Consider the following 22,887-nt stretch of genomic DNA (forward strand, 5'->3'; position numbering starts at 1 on the left):
TAATCCTTAGAATATGCTCCTTAACTACCACTATTCACTTTTTCCACATAATGAGATACTCTGGCCCGGCCAGCCACCAGAGTTAATCCAGTCACTGTCTGACTTTGATGGGGAAGTTTATTTATTTATTTATTTATTTACAGTATTTATATTCCGCCCTTCTTTCTCACCCCGAAGGGGACTCAGGGCGGATTACAATGAACACATATATGGCAAACATTCAATGCCAACAGACAAACAACATACATTAGACAGACGCAGAGGCATTTTTAACATTTTTCCAGCTTCACGATTCCGGCCACAGGGGGAGCTGTTGCTTCACCGTCCAGTAATGGCTGTACTTCCTCATTCCTTTCCTCGTGTTTTGCTGGCAGTTTTATGGTGTTGTAAATTAGCCTCCCCGCATAAAGCGTCCCTAAATTTCCCTAATTGACAGATGCAACTGTCTTTTGGGGCTGCATAGGTCAACAGCAAGCCGGGGCTATTACTGGTCGGAGGCTTAACCCGACCCGGGCTTCGAACTCATGACCTCTCGGTCAGTAGTGATTTATAGCAGCTGGTTACTAGCCAGCTGCGCCACAGCCCGGCCCCATCTGCTACTGTTAAAAGCCTTGGGGTTGTGTTGGACTCATCGCTGACGATGGAGGCCCAGATCACTGCCATAAGTAAGCAGGCCTTTTTTCATCTTCGCCAGGCAAGGAAATTGGCATCCTACCTTTCGACAGAAGCATTGGCAACGGTAATCCATGCAACAGTCACCACTAGGTTGGATTATTGTAACGCCTTATATGCCGGCCTTCCGGAGACAAAAACCCAGAAGATCCGAATGGTCCAAAATGCGGCGGCCAGGCTGCTAGCGGGATCATCTATAAGATCCCATATTACACCGATTCTGAAACAACTGCATTGGCTACCAATAGAACATCGGATCACTTATAAGATACTGATCCTGACATTTAGAGCTCAAAATGGCCAAGGACCATTATATCTTAGGGACCGCCTCATTCCTTTTTTTCATCAGTGGTCACCTCGATCCTCCCAGGAAAATCTCCTATACGTACTGGGCCCAAGGGAGCTACGCCTGGAAGCTACAAGGAGTAGAGCCTTTTCGATCTAGGCTCCAATTCTGTGGAACTCATTGCTTCCATATGTTAGAGCAATGTCGGAGTTGTGACCTTTTGTAAAAGCGCTCAAGACTTGGCTGTTTGGCTGTGCATTTAAGTAAATCAGATCTAATTTGTCAAATAGTCACTGTTGAATGTTTTTATGTTGAATGTTTTTATATTGTGGAATGATATTTTAAATTGTAAGTCGCTCGGAGCACTCTGGTGGAGAGCGACTAATTAAGAAATAAAGTGAAGTGAAGTGAAGTTAAAAATAACCACAAAATTGGTTACATTTTTGCCAACGATGAACAAGTTTTCTGAAGCCGTCATGGAAGAAGTCGACACTCTGTTTCCGCAACCAGCGTCTCAAAGTTCTCTCAACGCCTTCATCAGAAGCATAATGATCTCCCCGCAGATCTTCTTTCATTATCGGGAACAGATGGAAGTCAGACAGTGCTAAACCTGGACTGTATGGAGGATGCCGTCAAGAATTCAATGACTGCACGTTGCTTAAGTCGCATTGACCGACCGTCTGTGCAGCGTTCCATACTTCGCACTTTAACAACACAACCGTTCAATGCTAAGGCTTCCCACCAAATGGAACTGTAGAGGAGAGGCTATTGAACAAGCCAGGACCTGACGCATATCAGGACTGCCATCTGTTGAGGAGTTACGAAGGTGGAGGCATTACTTTTCATTCAACCCTCATACAAGGGTCCTGAACCAAACCTAGCAGATTCCCAACGCCCGCTGTATGTTGACCTCTCTTGTCCCTGCAGCTCCAACCCTAGAAGCAAAACAGACGTTTCCCATTTTTTTAAAAGTTATCAAAAAGTTGTGCTCAGTCTCTCTAATGGGATTTTAATCCCCTCTTCAAGCCTAATAATAATAATAATAATAATAATAATAATAATAATACTTTATTTTTCTATCCCGCCACCATCTTCCCGAAGGAACTCGGGGCGGCTAACATGGGGAAATGCCCAAAACAGAGTAAAACCATTACGACTATCAAAACAAAACAATAATAACATCAATCAAATAAAACAGACAATTTAAACATTATAAAAATACAATAAAACACATAAAATCAGAACAAATGAGTAATAATACAACATCAACCACTAGAGATAGAAGGGGTCGGGCATATAAAAAACACAATATCCAAAGCTTTTAATAAAGTGCATAACCAAATGGGTATATGTGAGTGTATGTGCTGGAGAGGATTGTTGTTAATACTTGAATATTCTTTGCCACATTGTCTACACACACTGCATGAAATGCGACTCGTTTCCACTGCTTCCTTTGATATTTTCAATCTCCGCATAGGTCTCCATCAATGACCGGCTGAAGCACCTTCAGGATGCCCATCGGGACTTTGGTCCAGGATCACAGCACTTTCTCTCATGTATGTAAATGCCATGTCCTAATTGAAGAATTGCCACTTTTTTCGTGTCAGGAGCAACTTGAGAAACTGCATGTGAGAGAATTGGCCGTCTGCAAGGACGTTGCCAGGGAATGCCCAGATGTTTTACCATCCTGTGGCAGACTTCTCTCATATCCCTGCATGGGAAGCTGGAGCTGACAGATGAAAGCTCACCCCACTCCCCAGATTCAAACCTCTGACCTTTCAGTCAGCAGTCCTGCCAACACATCTATTGCACCACCTAGAGCTGCCACCGATAGGCTTCCCATTCTATTTGCGTGTTGTGAGTTGTGTCATAAAAACATGCAACAGGATTAGTCCATATACGCCTAAGATGATAGAGTAATTGGATTAAGGCTCTTGCACAAGGTCTGATGGATGACTGGCATATATATTCGGTATTGCACTGTGTTAAATCTTTTATACAGTGGAGTCTCACTTATCCAACACTCGCTTATCCAACGTTCTGGATTATCCAACGCATTTTTGTAGTCAATGTTTTCAATACATCATGATATTTTGGTGCTAAATTCATAAATACAGTAATTACTACATAGCATTACTGTGTATTGAACTACTTTTTCTGTCAAATTTGTTGTATAACATGATGTTTTGGTGCTTAATTTGTAAAATCATAACCTAATTTAATGTTTAATAGGCTTTTCCTTAATCTCTCCTTATTATCCAACATATTCGCTTATCCAACGTTCTGCTGGCCCGTTTATGTTGGATAAGTGAGACTCTACTGTATATTGTATTTTAATATGTTATTTAACTATTTTAACTGTTTTATTATTTTATTGTATTATTATATACTGGTAGTGATCCTGCCAGTTGTGTAAGCCGCCCTGAGTCCCCTCGGGGAGAAGGGCGGGGTAGAAATATCGGAAATAAATAAATAAAGTAGAAAACCCAGTTTGGGCTGCAAGAGGAGGGTGCTATTTTGAGTGTGCTCCTCCTTGTAAGCAAACCTTTTTGCAAGCCGCAATATATTTTAAAATCCCATTTTTTCTGGTTGTATCAGCAGTTCAAAATCTATCTCTGCAATGCAAGAAGTGGCAGTCTGAGCACCATATGGTATTTTTTATTTATTTATTTACAGTATTTATATTCCGCCCTTCTTTCTCACCCCGAAGGGGACTCAGGGCGGATTACAATGAACACATATATGGCAAACATTCTATGCCAACAGACAAACAACATATATAGACAGACACAGAGGCATTTAACATTTTTTTCCAGCTTCACGATTCCGGCCACCGGGGGAGCTGTTGCTTCACTGTCCACTAGTGGCTGTACTTCCTCATTCCATTCCTTGTGTTTTGCTGGCAGTTTTATGGTGTTGTAAATTAGTTAAATCAGCCTCCCGCATAAAGCGTCACTAAATTTCCCTAATTGACAGATTCAACTGTCTTTCAGGGCTGCATAGGTCAACAGCAAGCCGGGGCTATTAATGGTTGGAGGCTTAACCCGACCCGGGCTTCGAACTCATGACCTCTCGGTCAGTAGAGATTTATTGTAGCTGGGAGTTGTAGTTGCTGGGATTGTTATATGCAGATATTGACATGAATGTGCGCAGGAGAGATAAGACTGCCGCTCACATCATCCCTGAGCATTGGCCATGTAAACTGGGGCTGATGGGAGCTGCAGTTCAAAAACATCTGGGGAGTCACAGATTTCTCCTCTCTTCTCCAGGAAACCCTGGAATGTGAAGCTTGCAATATGAAAATCCTAACCATAAAGTAGAAATTGGGGACAAAATAGAGACAATTATTTTCCTTTCCAGGGACTCAGTATGGGAGTGGTGTTGGGTAGAGAACTGTCACTGATAAATAAGAATGGTTACACCATTTGTGAGATGTATTTTGCATTCAAAATTTATTTATGTTTCTTTCCTGGCAGCCTCGGTCCAGGTGCCCTGGGAACGAGCAATTTCTCCCAACAAAGTCCCATACTACATCAAGTGAGTTTATGGCTGCGTCTGAGATCATAAATCCTTTATACCATTCATTTCCCTCTTCTTGGTTAGTCAATAATATAGTTCAAGACCTTCCTTGGATACTGTAAGAGCTGCCCAAAATAATGGCATTCATCACACCAACTAAGAGTATTCCTTGCTTAAGAAAAGCATGTGACATTAGTAGGTTTCCATGGGTCAGCAAGTAACTTGGAAGCAAATGCGTGCACGGTGTATTTATTGTTGTTTCTTAATCCATTCTATCTCTATTTCTCCTTTAGCCATCAGGCACAGACAACGTGCTGGGACCACCCCAAGATGACTGAATTGTACCAAACGCTGGGTAAGTAGTTTATGTGCCCTATGGTGAAATCAGTGATGGAAAGATCGAGCTCACTATGCTTGTTCACCTTTGCATCTCAACTTTGAATGTTCTACATTTGGTTTGGTGGGTATTATTATTATTATTATTATTATTATTGACACAAAGACATAGTATGACACAGCAAACAAGATATATATGCTGTGATTTTGTAATACGAAATCCAGCATTATTATTATTATTATCATCATCATTATCATTATCATTATTATTATTGTTTGACACAGCAAACAAGATAGATATGCTGGATTTCGTATCAGAAAATCACAAGTCGAACACTTCCCAAGTATCTAGGACTGTGTGATGTATTTTCGGATGATGCGTGCAGATCCCAGCAGGGTGGCCTTTTGCAGTTGGCAGATCGTGATTTTGTCAATGTCTATTGTTTCCAAATGCTGGCTGAGATCTTTTGGCACAGCACCCAGTGTGCCGATCAGCACCGGGACCACCTGCACTGGTTTCTGCCAGAGTCTTTGAAGTTCAATCTTGAGGGGCTGATAGCGGCTTATTATTATTATTATTATTATTATTATTATTATTATTATTATTATTATTGACACAAAGACATAGTATGACACAGCAATCGAGATATATATGCTGTGATTTTGTAATACGAAATCCAGCATTATTATTATTATCATCATCATTATCATTATCATTATCATTATTATTTTATTATGACACAGCAAACAAGATAGATATGCTGGATTTCGTATCACAAAATCAGAAGTCGAACACTTCCCAAGTGTCTAGGACTGTGTGATGTATTTTCGGATGATGCGTGCAGATCCCAGCAGGGTGGCCTTTTGCAGTTGGCAGATCGTGATTTTTTCAATGTCTATTGTTTCCAAATGCTGGCTGAGATCTTTTGGCACGGCACCCAATGTGCCGATCAGCACCGGGACCACCTGCACTGGTTTCTGCCAGAGTCTTTGAAGTTCAATCTTGAGGTCCTGATAGCGGCTTATTATTATTATTATTATTATTTGAAACACAACAAGATGAGTCCACAGCAGACACTCTGCTAGCTGTTGTATTTGATCACACGTCGGACACTTTCCAAGAGTCTAGGACTGTGTGATGTATTATTATTATTATTATTTTGCTTCTAAATCTAGAAATACAAATCCCCCCAGACATATAATAGTAAAGGTAAAGGTTTCCGCCTGACATTAAATCCAATCGTGTCCGACTCTGGGGGTTGGTGTCCATCTCCATTTCTAAGCCAAAGAGCTGGCGTTGTCCATAAACACCTCCAAGGTCATGTGGCCGGCATGACTGCATGGAACGCTGTTACCTTCCCGCCAGAGTGGCACCTATTGATCTACTCACATTTGCATGTTTTCAAGCAGTTAGGTTGGCAGAAGCTGGGGCTAACAATGGGAGCTCACCCGCTCCTCGGATTCGAACCACTGACTTTTTGGTCAGCAAGTTCAGCAGCTCAGTGGTTTAACAAGATGCAAAATCTATGGCTTTGTTTCTCTTTCTTGCAGCCGAGCTGAACAACATCAAGTTTTCTGCTTATCGTACAGCCATGAAGTTGCGCCGGGTGCAGAAGGCCTTGCGGTGTAAGCTCCAGATTCCTTCCTGCCCTCTCACATTCCTTTCTCTGCCTGCAAAAATTAAGGCCAGTTCATCTAAACTGCAATCCTATAATCCTGTGTGCATGCCTAGACCCGCCACAGGCCATAAGGCTGAAGATTTTGAATGGACTCATGTATGTCCCTCCATTCGAAGATACAAATAAGTGGAAAGTTCACGCAGTCTCCAAGTTACAAAAGGGATCTCAAATAAAACCTTATTCCCAATCTGGGACACATATTATACACACTACACTTGATCTTAGCCAAAAGGCCGAGAAGCACATATTATATGACCTTCAGTGTTGGCCCAATAAGGTGTCCAGGGAGTTCCTCTTCCCACTGTTTGCTTTCTTGGGTTTTTCCTTTCTTTGTTTGATCTTCCACACTTACATACCGTATATACTCGAGTATTAGCCGACCCGAATATAAGCCGAGGCACCTAATTTTACCACAAAAAAAAACTGGGAATACATTGACTCCAGTATAAGCCGAGATACCAATAAAATTACATTAATTGAGGCATCAGTAGTTTAAATGTTTTTGAATCTTTACATCAAACTGTAATTTAAGATACAACTAATCAACTCTGATTAAATCATTATTTTCATCTTCTTCAATGTAAATGTGCTTATGTATCTTTTTAATAATAATAGAGTGAAATAATAAATGTAATAATAATAATAAATGCAGTAAAATAATAAATGTAATAATAATAATAAAAATAGAGTAAAATAAATGTAAAAGTAACAACAATAATAGAGTAGAATAATAAATGTAACAATATCAATAATAATAGAGAAAAATAATAAATATACCATATATACTTGAGTTTAAGCCGACCTGAATATAAGCCAAGGAGTTTTTTTTTTCAGTCCTAAAAAAGGGCTGAAAAACTAGGCTTATACTCGAGTATATACAGTATTTCTTTTCCCCTCTTCCCTGCTCTTTTCTGTCTCTGCACAACAGTGGACATGGTGACGTTGCCAACCGCCTTAGAGGTCTTCAATGAGCATGAGCTGCAGCCCAGCGACCACGTGATGGACGTGGTGGAGGTGATCCATTGCCTGACGGCCCTCTATGAACGGCTGGAGGAGGAAAGGGGCATCCTCGTGAATGTCCCTCTCTGTGTTGACATGACCCTGAACTGGTTGCTCAACGTTTTTGACAGGTATCCGCAAAGACGTCTACAGCAATAGGAAACGTTTTGCTAGATAATACATTCTAGTTTATTATCACTAATATTAGACATCTCTAGGAAATTAATAAACAGAAAAAAGATGGGGAAAGTTACAATTTGTCCCCATCTGACAATTGCAAGTAGACATCTTCTCATTTTGGGGTTTTCAAAAAGACTGTTAAGCCCCATCTACACTGCCACGTAATGCAATTTCATAATGCTTTTTAAAGTGTAGATGGAGCCTTAGTTTCTGAGACCTTTCACATTTTGAGCTGGATTTATTTATACAGTAGAGTCTCACTTATCCAACATAAATGGGCCGGCAGAACATTGGATAAGTGAATATGTTGGATAATAAGGAGGGATTAAGGAAAAGCCTATTAAACATCAAATTAGGTTATGATTTTACAAATTAAGCACCAAAACATCATGTTTAATAACAAGTTTGACAGAAAAAATAGTTCAATATGCAGTAATGCTACGTAGTAATTACTGTATTTACGAATTTAGCACCAAAATATCACGATGTATTGAAAACGTTGACTACAAAAATGCATTGGATAATCCAGAACGTTGGATAAGTGAGACTACTGTAGATATCTTCTAATTTTGGGGTTTTCAAAAAGCCTGTTAAGCCCCATCCACACTGCCATGTAATGCAATTTCATAATGCTTTTTTAAGTGCATTGAATAGCAGTGTAGATGGAGTCTTAGTTTCACATTTTGAGATGGATTTATTTATATCTATTTATCAGAGGCTTATGATGGGGGGAAAGAAACTTTGTTTAAGCAGTTTTTAATTGCATTATGGGGTGCTGAAGTCGAAAAGCACAAAAACACTGCCCTAACACACACTGTTCTTTCACAAATTCCGTTACCGATTCCAGTGCTGTTCAGTCATATATTATAGCATGGAAACTTCAAAATAAGTTGTGAAAAAACTGTATAAGATTGCACAAAGGTTAGGTCATTTGTGGGTGTACAACACCAAATGTAGCATTGCAAGAAGAGAAATTATTTGGGGGACAATGAGTTGCTAAGGAATGCCCGTCAGCAATGCTTTATGATCTGTCCGTTTCCCAAAGCACTCTCTCATTGTTGCAGTTGTAGGCAAAACAGCATGCTGTTGGGCTGGCATGCAGAGTTAATAGGCTGCATTCAACTCAGGGTGCATCTGTATTGTAGAATTATTTATTTATTTTATTTATTTACAATATTTATATTCCGCCATACTCATCCTGAAGGGGACTCAGGGCGGATTACAATACACACATATACTTTGCAAACATTCAATGCCATTAGACATGCAACATATACAGAGACACAGAGGCAATTTTCCAGTATGCTCGATTCTGGCCACAGGGGGAGCTGTCACCTCAAAATCCACTTGTGACACCGAGTCCTTGATGGAGTACTTCCTCATTCCTTTCCGCATGCTGCTGGAAGGTTTTATGGTGTCGTAAATTAGTTAAATTAGCCTCCCCGCATAAAGCAGTACAGTGTTCCCTCACTACTTCGCAATTCACTTTTCGCGGATTCGCTGTATCGCGGTTTTTGAATAAACTCTAAAAGACTATTATAAATCATAAAAAAATTACAATTTACAGCCTAAGGAAGGGAGGAAGGAGAAGCCAAAGGGAAAGAAATGGAGCCCAAGCGGCAACGGGAGGAGAAGGAGGCGATTTATCAACACGATAGGTCTTGATGTGATCTTAAATGAATCTATTGCACTTTATCTATTTAAAATTTGTAACTCATAATGTGCACCTTGCTTATCCGCTATTGCAACCTCATTGTTTTTAATTCAATGTTTTAATACCGCGTTGTGTTTTTTTTGGCTGCTGTGTATTTATTATTATTGGTTTTTACTATTGTTCTTTGATGTTTCATATTTTATTTTATCATTGTTTTGTATCTGATTTTGCTGTAAGCTGCCCCGAGTCCCCTTCGGGGGAGATGTAGGCGGGATATAAATATAAATAAACTTATTATTATTATTATTAAAATAGTGTATAACTACTAAAATAACGTATAAACATTAAAATAAATATAGTATCCCTACTTTGCGGATTTTCACTTATTGCGGGTGGTCCTAGAACCTAACCCCAGCGATAAGTGAAGGAACACTGTATCTAAATTTTCTACTCAACAGAAAGACAGATGCAACTGTCTTTCAAGCTGCTTAGGTCAACACCAAGCTAGGCTATTAATGGTCAGGAGCTCATTCCGACCCAGGCTTTAATCTCATGACCTCTTGGTCAGCAGTGATTTATTGCAGCTGGCTACTAACCAGCTACACTTTAATTGCCGTGGCTCAATGTGATAGAATCATGGCACTGTTTGGCAAAGAAGGCTGCAGGCATTGTATAACCACAACTCCCATATCTCTGTAGCATTCTATGGTGTAGATCAGGCATGGGCAAACTTGGGCCCTCCAGTTGTTTTGGACTTCAACTCCCACAATTCCTAACAGCCTTAGACTTAAGCAACTGAGCGGGAAAGGAAGGGGCCTGAGGCTGTTAGGAATTGTGGGAGTGCATCTATACCCTCCAAAACACCTGGAGGGTATAGGTGCACCCATCAGCTGCGCAGGCCTGTTTGTTTAGGATTTGTTTTGTCAGCAGTGTTTGAAGATGGCCATCACCGAGATTCCCCAGAAATTGTGCATTGGGTATCATGGGCCCGTTCCTGACTCTGCTCCTTATCGTCTTCTAGCGGACGCAGTGGGAAGATGCGGGCGCTCTCCTTCAAGACGGGCATCGCGTGCTTGTGTGGCACCGAAGTGAAGGAAAAGTTCCAGTGTGAGTCACCTTGGAGAGATGGGCAATGGGATGTAATGGGACGGAGCAGCCTGCAGGTTTGGTTTAGTAAAGGTGAAGAAAAGCATCTGCAGGAAAAACCACAACCACATCCTAGAAGATCCCCTTGTATCTTGTGTTCCTGTCCATATTTTCCATGCGGGAGTGTAAACACTCCTTTTTCCTTAATGTAGAAAAAAAATAATGTTATGGATTGATCCCGTGTTCCCCACCCATTGATAGTGTTGAATGTCAAACAGCTCTGAGCACACCCTGGGTCCTACTTCACATATTCCATTCATTTCCTGCCACTTTATTTATTTATTTGTTTATTTATTTATTTATTTATTTACAATATTTATATTCCGCTCTTCTCACCCAGAAGAGGACTCAGGGCAGATTACAATGAAAATACATTTATTTATTTACAGTACAGTAGAGTCTCACTTATCCAACATAAACGGGCCGGCAGAATGTTGGATAAGCGAATACGTTGGATAATAAGGAGAGATTAAGGAGAAGCCTATTAAACATCAAATTAGGTTATGATTTTACAAATTAAGCACCAAAACATCATGTTAGACAACAAATTTGGCAGAAAAAGTAGTTCAATACGCAGTAATGCTACGTAGTAATTACTGTATTTACAAATTTAGCACTAAAATATCACAATGTATTGAGAACATTGGCTACAAAAATGCATTGGATAATCCAGAACGTTGGATAAGTGAGACTCTACTGTAAATGCAATAATAATAATATCAGAGTGAAATAATAAATGTATTAATATTAATACAGTATACACTCGCTTATCCAACGTTCTGGATTATCCAACGCATTTTTGTAGTCAATGCTTCCAATACATCCTGATATTTTGGTGCTAAATTCATAAATACAGTCATTACTACATAGCATTACTGCATATTGAACTACTTTTTCTGTCAAATTTGTTGTATAACATGATGTTTTGGTGCTTAATTTGTAAAATCATAACCTAATTTGATTTTTTAATAGGCTTTTCCTTAATGTCTCCTTATTATCCAACATATTCGCATATCCAACATTCTGCCGGCCCATTTATGTTGGATAAGTGAGACTCTTCTGTAATAAAAATAGAGTAAAATAAATGTAATAGTAGCAACAATAATAGAGAAAAAGTAATAAATATAATAATACAGAGAAAAATAATAAATGTCCCGTATATTCTCGAGTATAAGCTGACCCAAATATAAGCCAAACAGGACCCTGACCCGAGTATAAGGCGAGGGGGGCTTTTTCAGTCTTAGTTTGATGTTTAATAGGCTTTTCCTTAATCCCTCCTTATTATCCAAGATATGCACTTATCCAAGCTTTTGCCGGCCCGTTTAGCTTGGATAAGTGAGAGACTACTGTATTTCTTAATGTGATAAGGTCCTAAAAGTCTATTAAACTGTGTTTAGATTTGCTATCCAAGTTGTATTGCTTAAGAATGAAGTTTTCTTTCTTGCTCTTCCTCGTTGGAGCTTGCTTTCCCCCAAGGTTTCAATAGCTGCAGGTCTGTCTGTCTCTTACACTGACATTGAGGTGCCGTCTATTATTTCCTTCCTCCTCCAGACCTCTTTGGCCAAGTGGCAAATCCCAGTGGGCTCTGTGACCAGCGGCACCTTGGCGTCTTACTCCACGAGGCCATCCAAGTCCCACGCCAGCTGGGCGAAGTGGCAGCCTTTGGCGGGAGCAACGTGGAGCCCAGCGTCCGCAGCTGCTTCCGTTTCGTGAGTGACGTTTGTGCTGGTACAGCTGTACCAAAACCTTCAACTTTACTTTCTTGCTGCAAATGTTTGCAATCATAGGACAGGCCACCTGTCAATCACCATTAAGTGTGGTTCCGCCCCTTGTTCAGGGCTCTGGGAGGGAAGGAGCCATTTTTAAGTTAGTCTCACTTAGGAAGCTTAGCTATAGGACATAGACCAGTTCGTCCTGTAGAAAAGCTTCATATTTCAAGAACATCCGGGGATATAGAACATCTGAGGAAACAGAAACAGAAATTCCAGGGTAAAAGTCCCAAAAGCTCTGCCTGAGAGCTTGCAACCTCTCAGCCTCACAGCTCCTGAGGGAAACAGCCCTAAGTTTCTAAAGGCTCAAAGAGAACAGCACCACAGATCCACGGAACCCCAGCTGTGTCAGGACCCAGGCTGCAGAGCACCAATAACCATACACAGAGGCCAGAATCTATCTAATATCTTTATTGTAGGAGTATATAAAGTTAATAAAAACAAGTGTAGAAAATAGTCCAGAAGTAGACCTTTCAGGAAAGGTCAAAATTAGTCCAAAGAAACAATGTCCAATATGAAATATTAAGGTCCAAAGTTGTAATCCAGTAACCGAAACACTTTGCCAAGCAAAGTGAGGGGAGATGACAAGGTCCTTTAGTCCATGAAACTTAAGCAAGGCTAGGAAGTAAACTTGATTCTTGGAACACTAGGCTTAATTCAAGGCAACAAGAAACGAGGAGCAAGAACAGGATCCGTGGTAAATTCGTGGCGAGGTCCGGGAAGCAAGGCAAGGTCCGTGGAGCAAGACAAGGTCCTGGGAAGCAAGGCAAGGCTGGAAACGGGAACAAAGGGCTTGGACGCGGGAGTAGCGTAGTCCACACACAACCTACTCCCGAAGCTGACGAATTGACTCCGCAAGATTCCTACGTGGGCAAAACACCTAAATAGGGTCTCGTTTCCCGCCAAAGAACAATTCTCTGGGGAACCAGAACCGAAAGCCATTCTCTGTGTCCAGATGCATGACTCCCTAAAGTTTCCCATGGGAAGCAGGCTTAATCAGCTGAGTGCCTGGCAGCAATTCTAGCGCTCCTGCGAGACGCCTCTTGAGTGCCTTTCTGTTGTTTATAATAATCACGGCGAGAAAATGGGGGAGATTTCGGCTCAAGGCTTGTTTGGCAGACTTCTGGAAGGCAATTCTCCTGCAGGTGCAAGGGCTCCAATTCTGGCTGGAAAAGCTCCAATTCAGGCTGAAACGGTGGGAAACCTAAGTTTTCCTCTTCATCTGTCACAACAGTGCCAGGAGCGGGACTACATGGCCCATGAGTCATCACAAGCTGAAACATCTACAAGCCTTGGCTTGTAGGTCCACTCAATACCCAGACACATTTGAAGTCAGCAGTGGGTCCCAGATCAGCTAAGCCCATATTGATAGACAGCCTGGGAGAGGTTATAAGAGGGTTTTCACAGTTATTCAAAGCCTGTCCCTTGGGGACAAGACTCAAAGGGCTAACAGTTTATTAAGGAAACCTTGAAGTATTATTTGACTCATTGAAGATTTATTATTTGTTCATCAATAAAGACTTTGTTATTTCTTTAAAGACTCAAAGGCCATATTTTCAAGGAAATCCTCAACAACCTTTCTTTAGGCACCCTGGCTTCCCACTAGGCATAAAGTATACGTCCTGTACAAAGACAATCAGTTACAGGCCCAGCGCGTGACAGAACAACGTTCATCACATCGCATCCATCCGGACCTTGTGAGAATCCCCAATAATGGCAATAACTAATAACTACTTCCATATCGTCTTCTAGGGAAATGGAAAACCATCCATTGAGGCTGCCCAGTTTTTGGAATGGGCTAATCTGGAGCCGCAATCGATGGTGTGGTTGGCCGTTTTGCACCGAGTGACCATTGCCGAACAAGTCAAACATCAGACAAAGTGCTCCGTCTGCCGGCAATGTCCCATCAAAGGTTTCAGGTATGAGTTCTGCAAGAGAGCATGGTTCTTTGAGTAGTGACTCCGGGAAAAATTCAAGGGTTCCTGGCCCATTGGCAGGAGAAGGAAATCTAACATTGGTATCACAAAAACATGTCTGTCAGGGTAGGCTAATGATGATGATTATTATCATTATTATCATTATTGACACAAAGACAGAGTATGACACAGCAAACAAAATGTACATGCTGGATTTCGTATCACAAAATCACAAGTCGAACACTTCCAAGTGTTTAGGACTGTGTGGTATATTATTATTATTATTATTAATAATAATAATAATAATAATAATAATAATAATAATAATAATAATGAGAAGACCTGGCTATGGCGGAGCCTCCGATGGCCTAGGGGATAAAAGCCTTATGATTTGAAGGTTGGGTTGCTGACCTGAAGACTGCCAGGTTCGAATCCCACCTGGGGAGAGCGCGGATGAGCTCCCTCTATCAGCTCCAGCTCCATGTGGGGACATGAGAGAAGCCTCCCACAAGGATGGTAAACCATCAAAACATCCGGGCGTCCCCTGAGCAACGTCCTTGCAGATGGCCAGTTCTCTCACTCCAGAACCAACTCAGGTTGCTTCTGACACGAAAAAAAAAACAAAAAAACCTGGCTCTGGCTCACGAAAGGGACCCTGAAGAAGGAGACAGAAGGCCTGATCCTTGCAGCCCAGGAGCAAGACATCAGGACAAAGGCAATTCAGGCCAAGATCGAAAAATCAGCTGATGACCCAAAATGCAGACTGTACAAGAAAACAGACGAAACCATTGATCATATCCTCAGCTGCTGTAAGAAAATTGCACAGACAGACTACAAACAGAGGCACAACTATGTGGCCCAAATGATTCATTGGAACCTATGCCTCAAGTACCACCTCCCAGCAGCAAAGAACTGGTGGGATCACAAACCTGCAAAAGTCTTGGAAAATGAGCACGCAAAGATACTGTGGGACTTCCGAATCCAGACTGACAAAGTTCTGGAACACAACACACCAGACATCACAGTTGTAGAAAAGAAAAAGGTTTGGATCATTGATGTTGCCATCCCAGGTGACAGTCGCATTGACGAAAGACAACAGGAAAAACTCAGCCGCTATCAGGACCTCAAGATTGAACTGCTAAGACTCTGGCAGAAACCAGTGCAGGTGGTCCCGGTGGTGATCGGCACATTGGGTGCCGTGCCAAAAGATCTCAGCCGGCATTTGGAAACAATAGACATTGACAAAATTACGATCTGCCAGCTGCAAAAGGCCACCCTACTGGGATCTGCACGCATCATCCGAAAATACATCACACAGTCCTAGACACTTGGGAAGTGTTCGACTTGTGATTTTGTGATACGAAATCCAGCATATCTATCTTGTTTGCAGTGTCATAATAAAATAATAATAATAATAATAATAATAATAATAATACATCACACAGTCCTAGACACTTGGGAAGTGTTCGACTTGTGATTTTGTGATATGAAATCCAGCATATCTATCTTGTTTGCAGTGTCATAATAAAATAATAATAATAATAATAATAATAATAATAATAATAATAATAATACATCACACAGTCCTAGACACTTGGGAAGTGTTTGACTTGTGATTTTGTGATATGAAATCCAGCATATCTATCTTGTTTGCTGTGTCATAATATAATAATAATAATAATAATAATAATAATAATAATAATAATAATAATAATACATCACACAGTCCTAGACACTTGGGAAGTGTTCGACTTGTGATTTTGTGATATGAAATCCAACATATCTATCTTGTTTGCTGTGTCATAATAAAATAATAATAATAATAATAATAATAATAATAATAATAATACATCACACAGTCCTAGACACTTGGGAAGTGTTCGACTTGTGATTTTGTGATATGGAATCCAGCATATCTATCTTGTTTGCTGTGTCATAATAAAATAATAATAATAATAATAATAATAATAATAATAATAATAATAATAATAATAATACATCACACAGTCCTAGACACTTGGGAAGTGTTCGACTTGTGATTTTGTGATACGAAATCCAGCATATCTACCTTGTTTGCTGTGTCATAATAAAATAATAATAATAATAATAATAATAATAATAATAATAATAATGTTTATTTATATCCTGCTTTTTCTCTTCATAGATAGATAGATAGATAGGAAGGTTGCTTTCTAATCAGAGCATGGAAAATCTCCTTTTTTGATGGCAGCTCCCAGAGTCTTCCAGCCAACATGACCACTGGCCATGCTTGCCAGACATTTCTGGGTAGTCCACAAAAGGAACTTTTCCACACCTTGAATTCATACAAACCATGCTTGCATCCTACACTGTTGTCATCCAGCAAAAGCTTCATCCACTGCTTGTGCTTAAACCAACCTCTTCCATTCTAGGTACCGAAGCTTGAAGCAATTCAACGTGGACATCTGCCAGACTTGTTTCCTGACAGGGCGAGCCAGCAAAGGCAACAAACTACATTATCCCATTATGGAGTACTACACCCCAGTAAGATTTATTTATTTATTCATTTACAGTATTTATATTCCGCCCTTCTTTCTCACCCCGAAGGGGACTCAGGGCGGATTACAGTGAACACATATATGGCAAACATTCAATGCCAACAGACAAACAACATACATTAGACAGACTCAGAGGCATTTTTAACATTTTTCCAGCTTCACGATTCCGGCCACAGGGGGAGCTGTTGCTTCACCGACCAGTAGTGGCTGTACTTCCTCATTCCTTTCCTCGTGTTTTGCTGGCAGTTTTATGGTGTTGTAAATTAGCCTCCCGCATAAAGCGTCCCTAAATTTCCCTGATTGACAGGTGCAACTGTCTTTCGGGGCTGCATAGGTCAAAAGCAAGCTGGGGCTGTTAATGGTCAGAGGCTTAACCCGACCCGGGCTTCGAACTCATGACCTCTCGGTCAGTAGTGATTTATAGCAGCTGGTTACTAGCCAGCTGCGCCACAGCCCGGCCCCTGGAACTACTTGTAAATTCCATCCTGGTGTGCTATCTAACCTTATTCTTGTTGTCACTTCTCTGGTTTGCATTTGGAAGCAAATTCTGAACCCATCTCCCAACATTTAAAAGCAATTTGCTAGTGAAAGCAAGCCTGTCAAATATATTTTTTAAATGAGATTGGGTGGCCTTATTGTGATGGTGAAACACAGTGCTAGGATATTCTCAGGAAAGTTTTTGCAATTGAGCTTGTGACGGATTGGACCTGTATCGATGTAGGCACCACTCAATCGAGAGCTACATCTTATCCGTTAGCTTAACGGAGATCCCAATAATCCTAAAAGGGTGATGGTGATAATAAATTCTATGTGTTGTCGAAGAGTTTCATGGCCAGAATCACTGGGTTGCTGTGTGTTTTCCGGCCATGTTCCAGAAGCATTCTCTCCTGACGTTTCACCCACATCTATGGCAGGCATCCTCAGAAATTGTGAGGTCTGTTGTAAACGAGGCAAGTGGGGTTTATGTCAATGTGTGAGAGGCTAATTGAGACTTATTCACCTTTTTCCCCGTCTCAATTCCTCTCCTTCCGAAGATCTGGCAATCTGTCCAGTCTCACGGAAAATAAACTCTCATCAGTCAGTTGTCAGCTGAAGTCCAGCGGTTCAGAAACTTTATTGCTCTAATTGCAGTCATTTACAGCTATGTACAAAGCGCCGCTGCAGAGATAATAAAGTTTCTGAACCGCCGACTTCAGCTGACAACTGACTGATGAGAGTTTATTTTCCTGAGACTGGACAGATTGCCAGATCTTCGGAAGGAGAGGAATTGAGACAGGGAAAAGGTGAATAAGTCTCAATTAGCCTCTCACACATCGACAAGGGTTTATATACCTGTGAAATGTTCAGGGTGGGAGAAAGAACTCTTGTCTGTTTGAGGCAAATCTGAATGCTGAAATTGTCCACTTTGATTAGCGTTGAATGGCCTTGCAGCTTCAAAGCCTGGCTGCTTCCTGCCTGGGGGAAATCTTTTGTTGGGAGGTGTTAGCTGGCCTGGATTGTTTCCTGACTGGGATTCTCCTGTTTCCTGAGCGTTGTTCTTTATTTACTGCAATAAATTGAATATTATATTTTTGCATGTGCATGTCTGTACTAGTCATGATCATTAGGAAGCGCTACCATATCCAGAAACAGTATTGTCTTTGAATACCAAATACGTGGCAGAATCAGAATGCTATTCTGGATATACAGTACTAAAGTTCTCATCCACCGGGACTCTTTTCATTGAGCTTTATCTTCTCCTCTTTCTATTCCCAGACCACCTCTAGTGAAAACATGAGGGACTTTGCCACCACCTTGAAAAACAAGTTTCGGTCAAAGCAGTACTTCAGCAAGCATCCCCAGAGAGGCTACCTGCCGGTCCAGTCTGTGCTGGAGGCAGACTTCATCGAAACGTACGTGTGGGTGTAGTGGAGACTGTGGGCTTCCCTCTTTTTTTCCATCTTGGCCATGGGGAGGTGTTGTTGCTGCCTTCTTCCACGCCAAGGAGCTTTGTCATTCATAGACACCTTCCTGATCAGACCACTGGCATATTTTACAGGGGTGCCTTTTTCCTCTCCACTAAAAGTGGTGCCTATTTATCTACTCACGTTGCTGTTTTTGAACTGCTAGGTAGGCAGAAGCTAGGCTGACAGCAGGAGCTCACCCTGCCCGCAGATTGAACTGCTGATCTTCTGATCTGCAAGATCTTCTGTAGCTGGTGGTTAACCTGCTGTGCTATGCATTTTGGCACCACATCAAGTGCCACATCAAGCTCTACTATAGAATCCCGGGATTTTTAGTTCAGTTACAGAGCTCTGGTGCCACAATGGACTCCAAATCCCAATAGTCTCAAACATTTTCTCAAACTTCTTCAGCCATGGAGCCCTTTTTGAAGCAAATGTTTCTCATGGAACTCCAATAAATGTTTATATATTATATTACCGTATATATTATTATGTAATGTATATATTTCAGGCATGGGCTGGGCCATGGGCAGATAGATGGAGAGTGTTTGTGTGAACTAATTCACACGGTAGGAGCCGCACTGGTGCAATGGGTAAAACCCTTGTGCCAGCTGAACTGCTGACCTGAAGGGTGGGTTGCTGACCTGAGGTTTGCCGGTTCGAATCCGCGAGATGGGGTGAGCTCCCTTCTGGGACATGACAGAAACTTTCCAGCAGGATGGTAACACATCTGGGCATCCCCAGGGCAACGTCTTTGTATCCAGCCAATTCTCTCACACCAGAAGCGATTTGCAGTATGTTCTCAAGTCACTTTTGAGACAATAAAAAAATCACACTGTGCAAAAAAGAATTTGAAAATACAATATTTTAAATGAACAACAATTTTAACCAACGTAAGTTTAACAGTACCCCCAAGGCCATCCAGTCCAAACCCTTTCTGCTGTGCAGGAAAAGCACAATCAAAGCACCCCCGACAGATGGCGATATAGTCTTTGTAATAGTATGCATAATAATAATATTATAATAATAATATAATAATAGCAACAATATAATAATAATAATAACAACAACAACAATAGAAGAAACCCTAGAGGAGATGGGGTGCACATGGAGCCTCTAAGCACGTCTCGCGGAGATCCAAGGGCTCCCCGGAGCACAGTTTGAGAACCGCTGAAGCTATGGCAATTAAAATGGTATGAAACGGCTACAGTTCCCCATTGTGGATGATCTCCTAGACCAGGGGTCCCCAAACGTTTTAAACAGGGGGCCAGTTCACAGTCCCTCAGACCTTTGGGGGGCCGGACTATAGTTGGCCACTGAGCAATAATAATAATAATAATAATAATAATAATAATAATAATAATAATAATAAAGAGGGTTGGAAGAGACCCTTTGGGCCATTGAGTCCAATCCCCTTCTGCCTTTGTGCACCAAAAGCACAAGCAAAGCACCCCTGATAGATGGCCACCCAGCCTTAATGTTAATAATAATAATAATAATCATCATCATCATCATAAATTGGGTTGGGCCATTTAGCCCAACCCCCTTCTGCCTTTGTGCACCCAAAGCACAAGCAAAGCAGCCCTTAATAAACAAAGAAACAAACAAATAAAATACCATGATAAAAGTACAAGCAAAGCATTGGAAGGCACACACTGGGCATCACCACCACGGGGGCCGGATAAATGGTTTCAAGGGGCCGCATGTGGCCCGCGGGCCATGGTTTGGGGACCCCTGTCCTAGACATACTGATCTGTTCATTCTTATCCTACTAAATGGCTTAGACCTGGCAATTCTGTGTCTTTTTCAGGCCGGCTTCCTCCCCGATGTTGCCTCACGCTGACACCCACTCTCGGATTGAGCACTTTGCCAGCAGGTATCATTTGACACACAAGCCATTGGCGGAGATGTTGGCTGTTGTGGGGGAAGTGGTGACATAAACGGCACAACGGATCAAGGGGGCGGATAATAGGCTGATGATGCAGAAACTGTGGTAGCAGAGAGGCAGGAGACGTTCCTGTCTTGCGCTCAGCAGCTTTGTGTTCTCTGGCGCGCAATTATTCCCTTGTTCTTTGTTGCATGAGTAAACCACCCACCAATCAAATTCCTCTAAGGTTTGTCACCAATCTAGAATGCAACTGTGATGAAATACAACAACATGAGGCAGGCAGACCACATCCCAATGTACTCCAAGGCAGGAAAGACATCTTGCTGGACCTCTGAAAACAGCTGCCATTCAGTCTACACTGTATTGTGCAAGATAATACACATTGAACATCCCTTATTTGGAACCCCAAAATCCAAAATATCCCATAATCCAGAATTGTTCACATAGATAGCTGAGATAGTGACAGCTTTGCTACCTTATGGACCCAGTGTGCCCAGACTTTGTTTCATGCAGAAAATGATTCAAAGTTTTGGGTTACGGTGAGTTTTCCAGGCTGTATGGCTATGTTCCAGAAGCATTATCTCCTGATGTTTCGCCCACATCTATGGCAGACATCCTCAGAGGTTGTGAGGTCTGTTCGATCTAAGCAAGGGGGGTTTATATAACTGGCCTTGATTGTTTACACCTCCCAACAAAGGCTTCCCCCAGGCAGGAAGCAGCCAGGCTTTGAAGCTGCAAGGCTATTCGATGCTAATCAAGCTGTCCAATTGCAACATTCGCACCATGGACCTTACACAGATATATAAACCTGGGTTCAGATAAAAACTCTATTTTAAAACTGACCCTTTTTACGCAGAAAGCGCTGGCCATCCGCGAGAAGATGGAAGCGAAGAGCTGTGATATTAATGCCAATAACGAAATCCAAATTTAAAATTTACTATGGACAAGCCACTAGTTTTACTTACCCTTGCCCCCGCTTAAACCTTACCTTAAGGGAATAATTAATTTTAATTTTAATCTTTTTATTCTGTATTTGCACAACTACCTGGTCAAAATTGACTAATCAATAAAGAGTTGTTGTTGTTGTTAATATATAAACCCCACTTGCCTAGTTTCCAACTGACCTCACAACCTCTGACATAGATGTGGGAGAAACGTCAGGAGAGAATGCTTCTGGAACATGGCCAGAAAACTCACAACAACCCAGTGATTCTGGCCATGAAAGCCTTCGACAATATATTCAAAATATTGTATAAAGTTTCCATCAGGCTGTGCATATAAGATCTATATGAAGCATAAATGAATTTCATGTATAGATACCTTATTGTGTGTGTGTACGCAAATACACTTATTCCAAAATCCAAAATACTTATTGTCTCAGAATTGCTCTTTCCAAGTAGTCTTCCTATTAACATTTTTTTTCCATCTTCTTACTCCTTCAGGCTTGCAGAGATGGAAAGCCAAAATTCCTCCTTCTATAATGACAGCCTTTCTCCGGATGACAGCCTGTGAGTTGTGACATTTTCATTTTTGTTTCTAAATTTATGGAAATTGTTGAGCAGGACACTGTTGAGCAGGAAGCAGGGGGGGGTGTCTGTATTCTAGCCTAACCTTCCTCAAGTCTCTGGAGAGGCCTTGGCCAGGGTGTTGGGTCTGGTGGAGCCAGTCCTGCCTGAAATCCAGACGTTCTGGGTGCCCTTCTCCAAGGGACTGCCGCCTTGGCCTTCTGCTTTCAAAGCTCTGCGGTCTTTCCCTCTGCCACCTCACCCTCATCACAGCTCTGTCCACAACAGGGATGAAGACCAGTATCTTTTACGCCATTCCAGCCCCATCACGGACAGAGAACCAGTCTGCAGCCAGGAGGCCCAGGACGGCACCAGCGGAGATGACAAAGGGGAACTGGAGAAGATCTTGGCCCACTTAGAGGACGAAAACAGGTAAATGGGTGCAACCAGTAGAAGCATCATCACGCTACAGATATGGAACTGGAAGGACCCTGTGCTTGGTTCTGCCACGTTCTAGATCAGGGGTCCCCAAACTACGTCCCGCGGGCCACATGCGGCCCACTGAAGGCATTTATCCGGCCCGCCCCCTCCTCCAAGGAAGGTGCATGCCGCTGCCGCCTTTCCTGCCTTCTCCCCCTCCCTGCACAAGCCTTTGAGCTTTGGCTTTAGAGCCTTTCTTCCCTCTGCTGCACGAGCCTTGAGCCTTTCCCTGCCTCCTCCCTCGCCCGGTGCCTTTCCCTGGCTGCCTCCTCCTTTGCCCGGTGCTTGCCTTGCAAAGCTTTGCTTTGTGCTTAAAAGGTATTTTAGTTATTATTTAATTATTAATTATTAAGGGGGTATTTTGCAAAGGCAGAAGCT

The 22,887-nt window shown here is 41.8% G+C and overlaps 1 protein-coding gene across 6 annotated transcripts in view; it reads left to right on the forward strand.

The window, feature by feature from the left end:
• drp2 (dystrophin related protein 2) overlaps positions 1-22,887 on the forward strand; it is a 90,055-nt gene that overhangs the window by 55,465 nt on the left and 11,703 nt on the right. For 5 of the 6 annotated variants that reach the window (XM_062963953.1, XM_062963954.1, XM_062963952.1 and 2 more), the window contains 13 exons: positions 2,436-2,514; positions 4,435-4,495; positions 4,771-4,832; positions 6,365-6,439; positions 7,421-7,622; positions 10,347-10,432; positions 12,023-12,180; positions 13,993-14,159; positions 16,568-16,679; positions 18,449-18,585; positions 20,447-20,512; positions 21,967-22,032; positions 22,318-22,461. In XM_062963953.1, coding sequence (XP_062820023.1) covers positions 2,436-2,514; positions 4,435-4,495; positions 4,771-4,832; positions 6,365-6,439; positions 7,421-7,622; positions 10,347-10,432; positions 12,023-12,180; positions 13,993-14,159; positions 16,568-16,679; positions 18,449-18,585; positions 20,447-20,512; positions 21,967-22,032; positions 22,318-22,461 — 1,415 coding nt within the window. The remainder of the gene's footprint in view (positions 1-2,435; positions 2,515-4,434; positions 4,496-4,770; positions 4,833-6,364; positions 6,440-7,420; positions 7,623-10,346; positions 10,433-12,022; positions 12,181-13,992; positions 14,160-16,567; positions 16,680-18,448; positions 18,586-20,446; positions 20,513-21,966; positions 22,033-22,317; positions 22,462-22,887) is intronic. The other variant, XM_062963956.1, reaches the window with a different exon arrangement.

Source organism: Anolis carolinensis, unplaced genomic scaffold (genome assembly GCF_035594765.1).
Source record: "Anolis carolinensis isolate JA03-04 unplaced genomic scaffold, rAnoCar3.1.pri scaffold_12, whole genome shotgun sequence".
Classification (NCBI taxonomy): Eukaryota; Metazoa; Chordata; class Lepidosauria; order Squamata; family Dactyloidae; genus Anolis; species Anolis carolinensis.